Source organism: Eublepharis macularius, chromosome 2 (genome assembly GCF_028583425.1).
Source record: "Eublepharis macularius isolate TG4126 chromosome 2, MPM_Emac_v1.0, whole genome shotgun sequence".
Classification (NCBI taxonomy): Eukaryota; Metazoa; Chordata; class Lepidosauria; order Squamata; family Eublepharidae; genus Eublepharis; species Eublepharis macularius.
This window is the reverse complement of record NC_072791.1, coordinates 137,449,738-137,463,527: the sequence shown is the minus strand read 5'-3', so window position 1 is coordinate 137,463,527 and position 13,790 is coordinate 137,449,738. Positions and strand designations below refer to the sequence as shown.

At 44.7% G+C, this 13,790-nt stretch overlaps 1 protein-coding gene across 1 annotated transcript in view; it reads left to right on the top strand.

Annotated features, from left to right (window-relative positions):
- The window catches only part of TSPAN4 (tetraspanin 4), a 393,772-nt gene that overhangs the window by 375,577 nt on the left and 4,405 nt on the right, over window positions 1-13,790 (top strand). The window contains exon 6 of the mRNA XM_054972773.1: window positions 13,326-13,409. Coding sequence (XP_054828748.1) covers window positions 13,326-13,409 — 84 coding nt within the window. The remainder of the gene's footprint in view (window positions 1-13,325; window positions 13,410-13,790) is intronic.

Here is a 13,790-nt window from a genome sequence, read left to right as displayed (position 1 = left end):
GGCCAGATGAAACTATTTCATCCTGACACATCACCTAGCATTTATTAAAAGACTGCAGTGATCTCTTCATCACAAATGACCGTGAGACATAAAAAAGTCTTTGCTTCCCCCTCCATCCTTTAAACATGAACTGCTTATTTCCCAACTTGTTTGTAAAGACACAGAAATAACACAAGAGCATGATTGGCTCAGCCCCATACACACACACACACACACACACAAGGACAAAAGCAAGATTTTAATGCAAGATTTCTGTTTCTGTCATAGAATCATAGAGTTGGAAGGGGCCTTACAGACCATCTAGTCTAACCCCTTGCCCAATGCAGGAACAGCCTAAAGCATCCCCAACAAGTATTTGTCTAGCTGCTCCTTGAAGACGGCCAATGAGTGTGGACCCTCCACATCCCTAGGCAGTTGATTCCACTGCTAAATTATTCTTAACATAAAGAAGTTTTCCCTCATGACCAGCTGGTATCTTCCTTTCTGTAGTTTAAACCCATTATTATGAGTCCTATCCTCTGTTGCCAACAGGAACAACTCCCTTCCTTCTCCTAAGTGACGGCCTTTTAAATGCTTAAAGAGAGCTATCATGTCTCACCTCAACCTCCTCTTCTTCAAACTAAATGTTCTCAAGTCCCTCAGTGTGTCCTCATAAGGCTTAGTCTCCAGGCCCCTGATCATCCTGGATGCTCTCCTCTGCTCCCATTCCAATTAACCCACATCCTTTTTGAAGTGAGGCCTCCAGAACTGCACACAGTACTCTAGGTGCGGCCTGACCAATGAGGTATATAGTTGGACAATGACATGCTGTGAATTGGATGTTATGTTTTGTTGATACACCGCAAGACTGAATCTGCCTTCCTTGCTGCTGCATCACACTGACTGCTCATATGACTGATACTCATCCCACCATATGCCAAGATCTTGTTCACACACAGAAGTTTATCCCACATCCATATGCATGCTTTGCATTTTTGTTACCCAGGTGCACAACCCATTTGTGGGGAGGGCTGAATATAAAATCAATCAATCAAACCAGCACTTATCCTTGTTAAATCACATTTTATTCAAGGGTTGATTTGTTCTAGAACCCACTTATTTGTCTTTTTGCCTGTCCATGGTATCTACAAAACTCTCCTCCAGCACCATATTTCAGCTGAATCAATTTTCTTCCTGTCAGCTTTCTTCATTGTCCAACTTTTACATCTATACATAGTAATGAACTGTGGCAGTTTGAGAACTACTGAAGTACAATAAAATGTAGAGGGGGGTGACTTTACCGGGGAGGAGAAGAGGTAAAAGAGAATTTCTAAGCAGTTATGATATTAGATTGATATATATAGAATAATAAATAGAATATTGATAGAAAATAATTAATCATAAGGGTTAACTATAAGGATTGATTAACTAATAATATTTTCTTTTTGATTCCGTACAGTGTACCAAACTGAATATGTTTATTTGAAGTTGTATATGAGTCAAATTGATTGATATCATATATAGACTTATGACTGAAGGGGAATAGAAATACTAATGTAAACAAATATAACTAAAATAGAAAGAAGATAGAATGAATAACATATAGAGTATAAGTTAAACTGGCTGATTTATATGAATGTATGGTTTACATAGTTTATGATATATAGAAATATCTGAAAGTGAAATAATGAAAAATGGGATAAATTGTTTATCCATTATGGAAAAAGGGACTCATAGTCAGGGTACAGAGTATTAAAAATAGTTAAAGAAGTATTGCTTAGAATAAAGGGAGAATATATATTTGTTAGATAGAGGAATATATAAAGAGTAAGGGAAAAGGGATAAAGGGTTGGAAAACTGTTGGAAGTCAACAAAATGGGGGGGGGAAGGGAGGGGGTTAGAAATTGGGAAATGGGAATATTGACTGTAATGTGTAAACATTTGATCCTAACCCAATAAAAAAAATTTTCAAAAAAAAAATATACATAGTAATGAAGAATACCATCGTTTGGATTATCTTGATCTTGGTCCCCAGAGAGACATCCTTATCTTTAAGGATCTTTTCTAGTTTCCTCACTGCTGCTCTTCCAAGTCTCAATCTTCTTCTTATTTCTTCGTTGCACCCTCCCTTTTAGCTGATGATTGAGCCAAGGAATAGAAAACCTTGAACAATTTCAATTTCCTCATTGTCAACTTTAAAATTGTGTAATTCCTCAGTAGTCATTATTTTTATCTTCTTGATGTTCAGCTGTAATCCTGCCTTGGTGCTTTCTTCTTTAACCTTCATCAGCAGTTGTTTCAAGTCTTCACTATTTTCTGCCAGTAACATGGTGTCATCTGTATATTTCAAATTGTTAAAGTTCCTTCCACTGATTTTCACCTTCTTCTAGATGTAATCCAGTGTTTCTTATGATATGCTCTGCATAGTGGTTGACACCTTTGCCAATTAGAAACCATTCTGTTTTCCCATATTCCGTCCTTACAGTAGCCTCTTGTTGAGAGTACAGGTTGCGCATCAAAACAATGAGATGTTGTGGTCCACCCATTTCTTTTAACACTCACCAAAGCTTTTCATGATCCACACAGTCAAAAATCCATAAAACATAGGCTGATTTTCTTCTGAAATTCCCCGGGATGTTCCATTAGCTATCATAAATTTGCAATGTGATCTCTAGTGTCTCTTCTTTTCCTGAATCAAGCTGGAACATCTGGCATCTCTCATTCCATATATAGTAAGACCCTTTGCTGTAGAATTTTGAGCAGCACTTTGCTTGCATAGGAAATTAATGCGATAGTCTGATAGTTGCTGCACTCTTTGGCGTCCCCTTTTTGTCGAATTGGAATGTAGACTGAGCTTTTCCGGTCTGTGGCCCACAGACCATATCCAGATCATTTATAAAAATATTGAAAAGCACTGGGCCCAGAACCAAGCCCTGAGGCACTCCATTGGACACCTCCCTCTGATCAGAGGTGATGCACTGACAACTACTTTTTGGGTGCAGTTATCCAACTAGTTCTTTATCCATTTAACCACCCTAGAGTCCAGTACACAGTCCTCCATTTTATCCATTAGATCATGAGGAACTTTGTCAAAAGTTTTACTGAAATTCAGATAAACTACATCGACATGATTCCCGCAGTCCAGTAAGCCTGTTGCTCAACAGCTCTGGCAGGACCTGTTGGGGACAAATCTGTGCAGACTTCTTCATATCATCATGTTGTGAGATGTTTGCAGATGGATGCTTTTAAGATCTGCTCCAGTATCTTCCCTGCGACAGAGGTCAGACTGACTGGCCTGTAGTTCCTCAAGATAGTTAGTTTTCCCATTCTTGAAGTTTGGTATAACATTTGCCCTCCTTCAGTCTTCTGGCATATCACTTGTCCTCCTAGAGGCCTAGAAAATGATAAACAAAGCATGTGCAAGCTCTTTTAAAAGTTCTTTAAGCACTCACTGCATCTGGCCCAAAGGATTTGTACACATCCATTACAGCTAGGTGCTTCTCAACAATTTCTCTGCCCACATCAACCAGCCGCCTTGATACAAATGCCTTGCCTACTACCATCTCTATGTGAACCTGTTTTTTCAGGGAGAAAACTGAGGCAAAGTATGCATTGAGCCTTTCTACCTTCTCTCTGTCCTGTGATAGAGTTTCTCCATTTTTACCCAGCAATGGGGGTATCACCCCCTATACCTTCCGTTTGCTCCTCATGTATCTTAAGAACATCTTTTTGTTGTGGTGAGCCCCCCTGGCCAGTCTTCAGCTCCTTCTGAGCTTTGGCCTCTCTGATGGCTGCCCTGCAGTGCCTAGCTTCCTCTAGATACTCTTATTTAGATGCACTTCCTTCCCTCCATTTCTTGAACATCTCATTTTTCTTCCTTAGCTCATCACAGAGCTCTCTGTTCATCCACATTGCCTGCTTAGAACTTCTACTGCATTTCCATCTTACTGGAATAGTGATGGCTTGACCTAGCAAGAGCTCTTTTTTTAGGAGAGCTCATCCTTCATTTGCTCCTTTCCCTTTCAGTATTCCTGTCCATGGAATAACTCTCATCATATCTCTACATTTATTAAAGTTTGGCCTACTAAAATCTATCATGCGTGTTTTGCTACAAACTCCTATGGTACCCCACAGCAAAAGGAATTCTAAGAGGGCGTGAGCTCCGCTCCCTGAGGTTCCCACCACCTTTAGTCCATCAACCAACTCTTTCTTATTGGTTAATATCAAGTCCAGTATGACTGAGCCCCTCATAGCTTCCTTCCCCATTTGAGAAAGGAATCTGTCGGCCATGCAGATCAGGAAGTTGCATGACCCTGGACACATAGCAGAGTTGGTCTCCCAGCACACATCAGGGAATTTGAAGTCTCCCATAACTACAAGGTTGTGTTTCTTGGATATTCTACTAAGCTGCTCCCATAGGGTAGAATCCATCTTATTTCCTTGGTCAGGCGGTCTGTAACAGACCTCAATCACAATACTGCTTGTCCTTCCCTCCCTTATCTTCACCCAGATGCTTTCCATTAGGCTATCACTCTCCTCTTCCAGTATTTTCTGACAATCAAGCCCTTTCCTCACAGAGCCACTCCACCTCCTCTACAACACTTCCTGTTCTTCTTGAATAACTCATACCCATCCACTACAGCATTCCAGTCATGGGAGTCATCCCACCAAGTTGCTGTAATGCCTACTAAATAATATCTTTCCCTCTGCTTTAGTTGATCAGGTTCCTCTTTCTTTTTGCCCAAGCTTTGGGCGTCAGTATATAGGCATTGGAAGCCTATATGTCCATCATGATTTGTCACCTTTGATCTCAATTGTTGTAACAAAAGCTCCTTTAAAGGTTTTTTTAAAAAATGAAAAAATATTCTTTATATAATATTTGAACCAAAACATGTTCAATCCATTCATCCCGTGAATAATTTTACCAACATCTATAGTGTCTCTACACAGTTAACTTTTTTTTTTTTTGGTAAGCTGAAAAGCCCCAAGACTTGTCAGGTTTTCTTCATAGGAGAGGTGTTCCAACCCCTTAATCATCTTGATTGCCTTTTTCTGTACTTTTTCCAGTTCTACAATATCTGAGATAAGGTAATCAGAACTGCACACAATATTTCAAATGAGGCAAGATCATAGTTCTATTCAGGGTATTATAATATTAGCTGTTTTATTTTCCATTTCCTTTCCTAATAATCCTCAGCACAGAGTGTGCCTTTTTCCAACTCTGCCACACACTGAGTTGACACGTTCATTGAGCTATCTGCTCAACTCCAAGATCTTTTCTCTTTCTCAATCTCTGCCAGTTCAGACTCCTCAGCAAATATTTAAAGTTAAGATTTTTTTGTTGCAGTGTGCATCACCTTGTAGTCATCCACACTGAATGGCATTTGCTGTGTTGTTGCCCAAAGATATCTTTCTGTAGCTCTTCACATTTTTGCCTTGGTTTTCACCATCTTAAATTACTTGGTAACATCACAAACTTGGCTACTAGACTACTCACATCCAATTCCAGATCATTTATGAACAAATTAAATACCATCTGTCCCAATACCAGTCATTGTGGAACCCAATGCTCTCCTATCTCCATTGTGAGAAGTCCATTTATTCCTACTCTTTGCTTCCTCTCATTTAACCAATTTTTAATCCATAACTGCTAAGTAGAGATGGGCGCTGACCAGGAATTGGCCACGGACTGGTCCGTTGATTTTCACGGACTACGGACCACGAACTTTTAAATGGACCAGCCCAGTTCACGAACCAGGTTCGTGAACTGGGTTATGTCATTTCTGGGGCCCTTTGCACCCAGGCAGCCCAAACTCACACAGAATCTTCATCAGCCTCTCCCCCATTGACCCACCAAGTTTGGTTAAGATTGCATTTCGGATGTCTGAGTTACAGGCCCCCAAAGTGGCCACCCCAAGGAAACTTCCAGTACAGAAAATAGGAGCTGCAAAAGCCAACTGGCTGGCATTGCCTTGCAGCACCCAAAAGTTGTAATGAAAACCTGGGATGGACTGGGAGAATCTTTCTGTGAGAATGGAAGGTTGGCCCCCAAAGGAAAGACGCTCCGTGGTGGGATAATGGGAAAGGCTGGAAGGCCCATTGTAAATTATGGGAAACAAGAATGCCAATTTACTTGCATGGGCTCCATTGAAATACATTACAGCAAAAAAAGGGGAGGCAAAGAAAATGTGGAATGGATTTGTCCGGGGTCTGAGCCCCAGCCCCCAGACTTGACAAGAGGGAACAGCAGGGGACAAGAGGGTGGCATCAACTCCACCCCCCAAGCCGGCAACCAGGGCCAGAACCTACCTACTCCATGGAAAAGGGGCAAAAGGCCAGGACCTCAGAGGGGTGGAGGGGGCAAGGAGAGACTGCCAGCCCCACCTTCCAGGGGGAAGAGAGGGGGCTAAGCAGGCTGGAGGGGAAGGGCCACAGCAGGGGGAAGGTGAGTCCAGCAGCAGCAGCAGCCCAAGCAGAGCCCTTACCTGGCAGGGAGAGGACGCCGCTGCTGCAGCCCAGAGCCACACCATGGCTAGAAGACAGCAGCCTGGCTCAGGAGTTGCTAGAAGCCAAGCCTCTCCGGGGGGGGGGGGCTGCCACAGGCATTCTGGGGGAAGAGATGGGTAACCCCGCCCAGCATTGCTGAGCAGGCAGCGCAGAAGCTGGCTAAGGCAGCTCCTCGTGAGCAGGGCCAGGCAAGCTCAGTAGCTCAGAGGCTGGCTGGGGCAGCTCCTCGTGAGCAAGGCCAGGCAAGCTCAATAGCACAGAGGCTGGCTGGGGCAGCTCCTCGTGAGCAAGGCCAAGGAGCCCTCAGCTGCGGATGGCTCGCACTCAACCCCACCCTGCCAGCAAGGCAAAAGAGCCCAGGAGGGATTAGTGGTTGGAGGGAAACACCTGGAGGAATGCACAGCTGGGCCCAGTCAGGAGAGGGAACAAGCCTGGAAGGAGGGCGGGGTGGAGAAAGGAAACCCTATAAAGGGTGGCTGGGAAAAGCTCTGCGGTGGTGGGTTTGAGTAGGAGTGATGGAGCAGAGTGAGAGTGGAGAGAAGCCAAGGAAAAGGCAAGAAGGAGAGTGGAGGTTTGAAGGAGAGTCTTGGGAGGAAGAGATGGTGGAAGAGGCAGGGGGTAAGCAGGCCAGGTTGAGCAGGCCAGCGAGTGGATTGAGAGGGAGTCAGGGTGAGGTATACCACCCCTCCTTCCACAGAGCAGGGTCCTGCAGAGTCCCTGGCCCCCCTGTGACGTCAGGGGCAGACTGCCCAGTGCCACGCCCAGCGGCAGCTGCGGCAAGCCCCGACAGGATTTTCCAGAAAGGTCTCGAGGCTCAGATAAACTATACAGGGACTGTAAAGACAGGCCCCACAGTGCAATAATAGTCCCTGGAAATAGCTGAAGGGCTCTGGTACTGGAATGACATGCCTCTGAGTAAAAAGACGATCCCTGGGAGTAACAGAAGGCCTCTGGGAGTGGAATGACAGACCCCTGAGTAGAGCGACAGCCCCGGGGTATAGCAGAAGGCTCTGGAAGTGGAATGACAGGCCCCTGAGTGGAGTGACAACCCCATGGGTGTAGCAAAAGCACTCTGAGACTAGAATGACATGCCTCTGAGTAAAAAGACGATCCCTGGGAGTAACAGAAGGCCTCCAGGAGTGGAATGACAGGCCCCTGAGTGGAGTGACGGCCCCTGTGTGTAGCAGATGGGCTCTGGGACAGGAATGTCAGGCTCCTGAGTGAAATGAGACCCCTGAATGAAGCAGAAGTACTCTGAGACTGGAATGACAAGCCCCTGAGTGGAGTGACAGCCCCTGGGTGCAGCCATAGGGTTCTGGGACTGGAATGAAAAGCCCAAGTGGAATGACAGCCCCTAGGTGCAACCATAGGGCTCTGGGACAGGAATGATAGGCCCCTGAATGGAATGTGGGCCCCTAGGTGTAGCAGAAGGGCTCTGATAGAAGAATGATAGGCCTCGATTCCAAGGACAGCCTCAGGGTGTGGCAGAAGGGCTGTAGCACTGGAATGACAGGCACCTGAGTGGAATGACGGACCCTAGGGGTAGGAGAAGGGCTGTGAGACTGGCATGACAGCACCATGAGTGCAATGACAGCCCCTAGGAGTAGAGATAGTGGAATTAAATACTTTACATTTTAATTATTTCTAGAAGACGTGTAGCTATCACTGATTCAGTTCCATCTGTACATTTATCCTTCGTTTCAGCTCCTCTGTTTACTTTTGCTTTCATGAGCTTGATATGAGCCACCTCCTCTATTTTCAAGCAAAAATCCTGCCCTTGTCCCCCTTCCTGTTCTCCTTTCCAATTCTGCAGCCTTCCAGACTTCCTGTTCCCATTACGTCACACTCTGCCTAAGTTCTTTGCTCACTGTGTTCACCACTGACCCAAAGCACCCTCCTTAGACTCTCTGTGAAAAATCCCATCTCAAACTCTAGTTTACAAACCGTTAACAAACTATATTGATGCTTTTATCTTGTTTTATGATATTACTATTTTATCTCTTTATGTATTTAGGTTATTATGCGCTCTGATCCCGCTTGCAAGGAGAGTGGACTATAAATCCAATAACATTAACAAATAAATAGTTCAGGACTCCTCAGCCTTTTGAGCCTGCAGGCCCCTTTGTAATTTTGACACACCAAGGTGGGTGCAGACACAGGTGATCCAGCCAGGAAAGAATGGCCACAGTGTACCTTCACTCACACAGTGAAGATTCTTCTAATGTGGTGGCTGCTTCTGCCAAAGGAATGATTTTAAAAATCTGCACAGCTGATCAGTAGCCTTGCTGGGCAAAAGTCCCACCTGGCCCCTCTCTTTCTTAAAACACTTGATGGGTACCTGGAAAATATTACCTGGTGCTTTAGTGTCCACAAGCGCCATGGTCCATTCTTCATGGCACACTTTAAGCTGATGATGCTGAGCATTCACGTCGATTGGTGCTAAAGCAGCTTGGGGTAGCATCATTCTGCACTGCACAACCTCAAGGCGAGTTGGTGACTGCTGATGAGTTCAGATGTGTCTGTTTGGAATGGCACCTTATTTTGTGGGGGCTGGAGCTGACGTCAGTTTTTTAAAAAAACATTTCACAAGCGTCGCAATGTTGCAATGATGCTAACCCCCCCCCCCCCCCGTATTTGCTGTTTGTGCTGCCCCTTGCCCACTGGAGAGGCAATTGGTAGTGGCATTCTGGGGGGAAACATGTACTTTTTAAGCCTGTTGTACTCTCAATTAATTTTTTTTTAGTAAAACTAGGAAAGCGTTAAAATGCTGGTGCTTCATTCCCTCCCAGGAGCTTCCCTGCCACTTTGGATCAAATGTGCATCAGGATGGGAAGGAGGGGAAAAACTAGGAGCAAACACACAGCTGCTACTCTGAGGGGCTGTCATTCCACTCTGGGGTCTGTCATTCCAGTCCCAGGACACTTCTGCTACATCCAGAGGCCTTTCATTCAACTCCCAGAATCCTTCTACAACTTGGTGCTTTCATGCCACCCTGGAACCTGTCGTTTCAGTTCAAGAGCACTTCTGCTACACCTAGGGGGTGTCATCCCACTCTGACGCCTGTCATTCTAGTCCCAAAACACATCTGCTATACCCAGGGCCTGTCATTCCATACTGGGGCCTGTCATTCAACACCCAGAATGCGTCTGCTACACCTAGGGGCTGTCATTCCACTCTGGAAGCTGTTGTTTCAGTTCCACAGTGCTTCTGCTACCCACAGGGGGTGTCATCCCACTCTGAGGCCTGTCATTCTAGTCTCAAAATGGTTATTCTCTACCTAAGGACCATCATTCCACTCAGGGGCCTGTCATTCCAGTCCCAGATGCCTTCTGATACTTCCAGGGACCGTCATTCCACTCAGGGGCCTGTCATTCCACTCCCAGAGGCCTTCTAGTACTCCCAGGGATCGTCTTTTTACTCAGAGGCATGCCATTCCAGTCCCAGAGGATTTTTGAACATAAGAACATAAGAACATAAAAGAAGCTATGTTGGATCAGGCCAATGGCCCATCCAGTCCAACACTCTGTGTCACAAAGTGACCAAAAAACCCAGGTGTCATCAAGAGGTCTGCCAGTGGGGAAGGGACACTAGAAGCCCTCCCACTGATTGCCCCCCCAAACACCAAGAATACAGAGCATCACCCGGGGGCTGTCACTCCACTCAGGGGCCTGTCATTCCAGTCCCAGAGCCCTTCTGCTATTTCCAGGGGCTGTCATTGCACTGTGGGGCCTGTCTTTCCAGTCCCTGTATAGTTTATCTGAGGGCCAAGCTACACATGATGAATGACACTTGAACGGCAAGTGTATTTCTCCCTGTTCACTTGCCCTCCACTCAATCCACTTGCTGTTCAAGTGTCATTCGTCATGTGTAGCTTGGCCCTGAGCCTAGAGACCTTTCTGGAAAATCTATTCCACATTTTCTTTGCCCCCCCTTTTTTGCTGTAATGTATTTCAGTGGAGCCCATGCAAGTAAATTGGCATTCCTGCCTTCCGTTATTTCCAGTGGGCAATCCTGTCATTCATTTTAGTACATCCCCTTCCTGGCAGCAGAAAACTTGCTCTGGGGCTGGAATTGGGAGGGAAAGGAGGACTCTTTGAGCGGACAGTCAAGGAGATGTTTTTTGGGGGGAGACAGCAGAAGGAAACCTCTTGGAAAGGACATGAGGACAGAGACAATCTTGGAGAGGAAGTTAAATTGGGGGGGAGGAGTGGATTTCTTTGGGCACACAGGAACAGCCCTCGACAGGACAGGACAGGAAAGGGCAGGACAGGGCAGGACAGAGGTGATTCTGGGGGGGGGGGAGGAGAGTCTCCTGAGGGGAACAGAAATCTCCCCATCGGGCCGCAGAGAGCCCAACAGCTCCCACCAGGACCTCAAAAGCCAGGAAAGAAAGCACCCCAAATAGCATTCACTGTATGGGGAAGAAAAGGCTTTGAAAGAACTCAAGAGCCCCCAAAGTGTACTGCAGGTTGTCAGAGAGTGTGTGTTTCACAGAGCCCAATAGCAGCCCCCTGTCACCTCAAAAGCCAGGAAGGAAAGCACCCCAAAAGGCACTCACTGTTTGGGGAAGGAAAGGCTTAGAAAGAACTCAGGCAAAGAGCCCCAAAAGCGTGCTGCCGGTCATCAGGTAGTGGGTGTTTCACAGAGCCCAATAGCACCTCAAAAGCCAGGAAGGAAAGCATCCCAAAAGGGCACTCGCTGTTTGGGGAAAGAAAGGCTTTGAAAGAACTCAAGCAAACAGCGCCAAAAGATGCCTTGCACTCACTGTGGGTCTGCGAGTGGGTGGGGTCAGAGCACAATAGAACCCACTGGGAACCCAGAAACAAGTAAGAAGTTGAAAAAAAAAATCAAGCCCCAGAACCCAAGGATTTGAAAGGGGAAAGAAATCAGAGCAACCTGATAGCATGGTAAAAGGATTTTTTAAAAAAGTGCTCTCACCAAGCAAGCAAGAATTGAAAGGCAAAAAAAATTAAACAGGAATGGAGGAGAGAGTAAGCCCTCTTGCAACCAAAGCCCCTTGCTAAGGCACAAGCAGCTCTGCAATGCAAAAGAAAAACTTCCGCAGCAAGCAGTTGCTAACTCGCTCTCCCACCTGCAAAGTGAAGCGGTGTTTCGCGCACTTTCTCTTATATACAGAAACACTACAGAATAATAGGTGCTCTCTGTTTGGCTGACAGAGCTGCCAATCAAGGTTTCCTGAGCTGAGATTGGTGTGTTTCAAATGAGGAAGGTGGCTCCACACCGTCGCCTAGGAAATTGATTGAGTGGCGATGGCGGGAATCCTGGCATAATGGGCCAATGGACAGATGAACAGAATGCCCCAAAATTCAGTGCTTTCATGAAAAAAACACATGCCCATGGCCCATGTGTTCGCGAACACCGAACAAGGTAATTCCGTGTGGAAATTAGGTCCGTTATGAGGTCCTCTACTGCTAAGTAGAGTCTTCAGTAAAATACTTTGTCAAAAGCCATTTGGAAGTCCGACTATATAATGTCTACCAGATCACCCTTATCTAAATTGCTCATTAACCTTCTCAAAGAATACTAAAAAGTTGGTAAGGATAAGGAAGGACTTCCCTTTGCAGAAGTCATGCTGATTTTCCATCAGAAGACTTCGTTTCTCTGTGTGGTTAATAATTCTGGCTTAGATCTTATTAACATGTACCATGTACACACTAGATAGCCTCTGTCAAAGAGTGTGTTTCCCATTGCACTAGCACTTGCATGTGCACCAGATCAATGGTTTTTCAATTACCCTTGTACAAATGGACTACTAGTGCAAGAAGAAGTGCATTCCATGGCAGAGGCTATCTAGCAAGCACAGAGCTTGTTCATAGGATCCAAGTCTCTATATTTAATAATCATTTCTACAAATGTGCCCAGAACAGATATTAGGCTAACTGGGCTATAATATCCAGGACCCACTCTGAACCTCTTTTTAAAAATCTGTGTAACATGTAGTCAATGAGATTCAATTACCTGCTGGCATATCAGGGAAATGAAGCCTATTTGAATGATGTCAGCAGCACTTCTTACAGTGGTCACATGGAATGCCCAACAGTTTCTTAGACTTATGCCTGAGTCTGAAAAATCACTTGCTTTTTGTGATCTTTCCTGGCTCACATGGTGGGGGGTGGGGGGATCTTTTGAGTGAAGACTTAAAGTTTGCTTGGAGATTGCAACAAATCTTCTCTAAACCTAACACCCCCTACAATACTCTCACCCTTAAGAAAGATCCAACCCCCCCCCCCCACACACACACACACTAGCCACTTTCTTTTCTTCTCTTACACTTTCCTAGAGATGGAGGCAAGTCCTTTAAGGAGGGGAAAGGAATCCAAAAGTGAGGCACATCAAGCACAAACACAAATTCTCACAATTTTATGCCTGTTACAAGAGTTTTGCAAGATGAATGATACATTTTGCTGCTCTTCTGCTTTGGGTATAAACTTACTTATAACTAACTGGCTTTTCACATTTCTGCTCTACTTAAAAAGTAAGATTAACTCCTGAATTTAGAAGTGCTGTTCTTTATCGTATACTGGGTAAAAAAGAACAGAGAGAACTTTTCATTTTTTATATTGTTGCATCTTTTCCACAGCATCCATCCATGTGATCTTCAGATGCAGTCTTTCTGGGCCTTTCAAACTATACTTTGTTGTAAGCTAAACCTTAGTGTTATTTTGCATGCTTACTAGAATGCTGAAATAAATACCTCCAGTTACATGATTTGATCTGACTCCTCCATTTCCACTTGTGACTTTTGAAATCAAACAGAATAAATACTTAGGTTCTTGGGTAAATAAATATTCTCTCCCTTTCCCCTCCCTCCCTTTTAGCCTTGCTATGAAACAGTGAAAATGTGGCTTCAGGAAAACCTGCTAGCAGTGGGGATTTTTGGACTGTGTACAGCTTTGGTTCAGGTACAATATTATACTGACCTTTTCTTAGTGATTTCTGTTTTAATATTACTTAAGCACAGTAAAATGTCTAAATGTGTTTCTCAGTGTTTCTCAACCAGAGTTCCATTGGGCTTCCGCAGGACCTCTTCAAGGATTCTGTAAAAATCATGGAATAAATAAAAATTTTGAAATACCAAGAAAAATTTCAAATATCCCTCAAAATATAGTTATTAAGGTTATGTAAACTGACTTATTTATATACAATAGCAGCTCTTTACAAATAATTTTTATTAACAAAAATATAGCAGCAAATGAATTGCGCTTCCCACCACCAACTGCTTCTGGCCTGTGAACATTTTCATAGGTAGAGGTTCCTCAGGATTTGAAAAATTAATTTAGGAG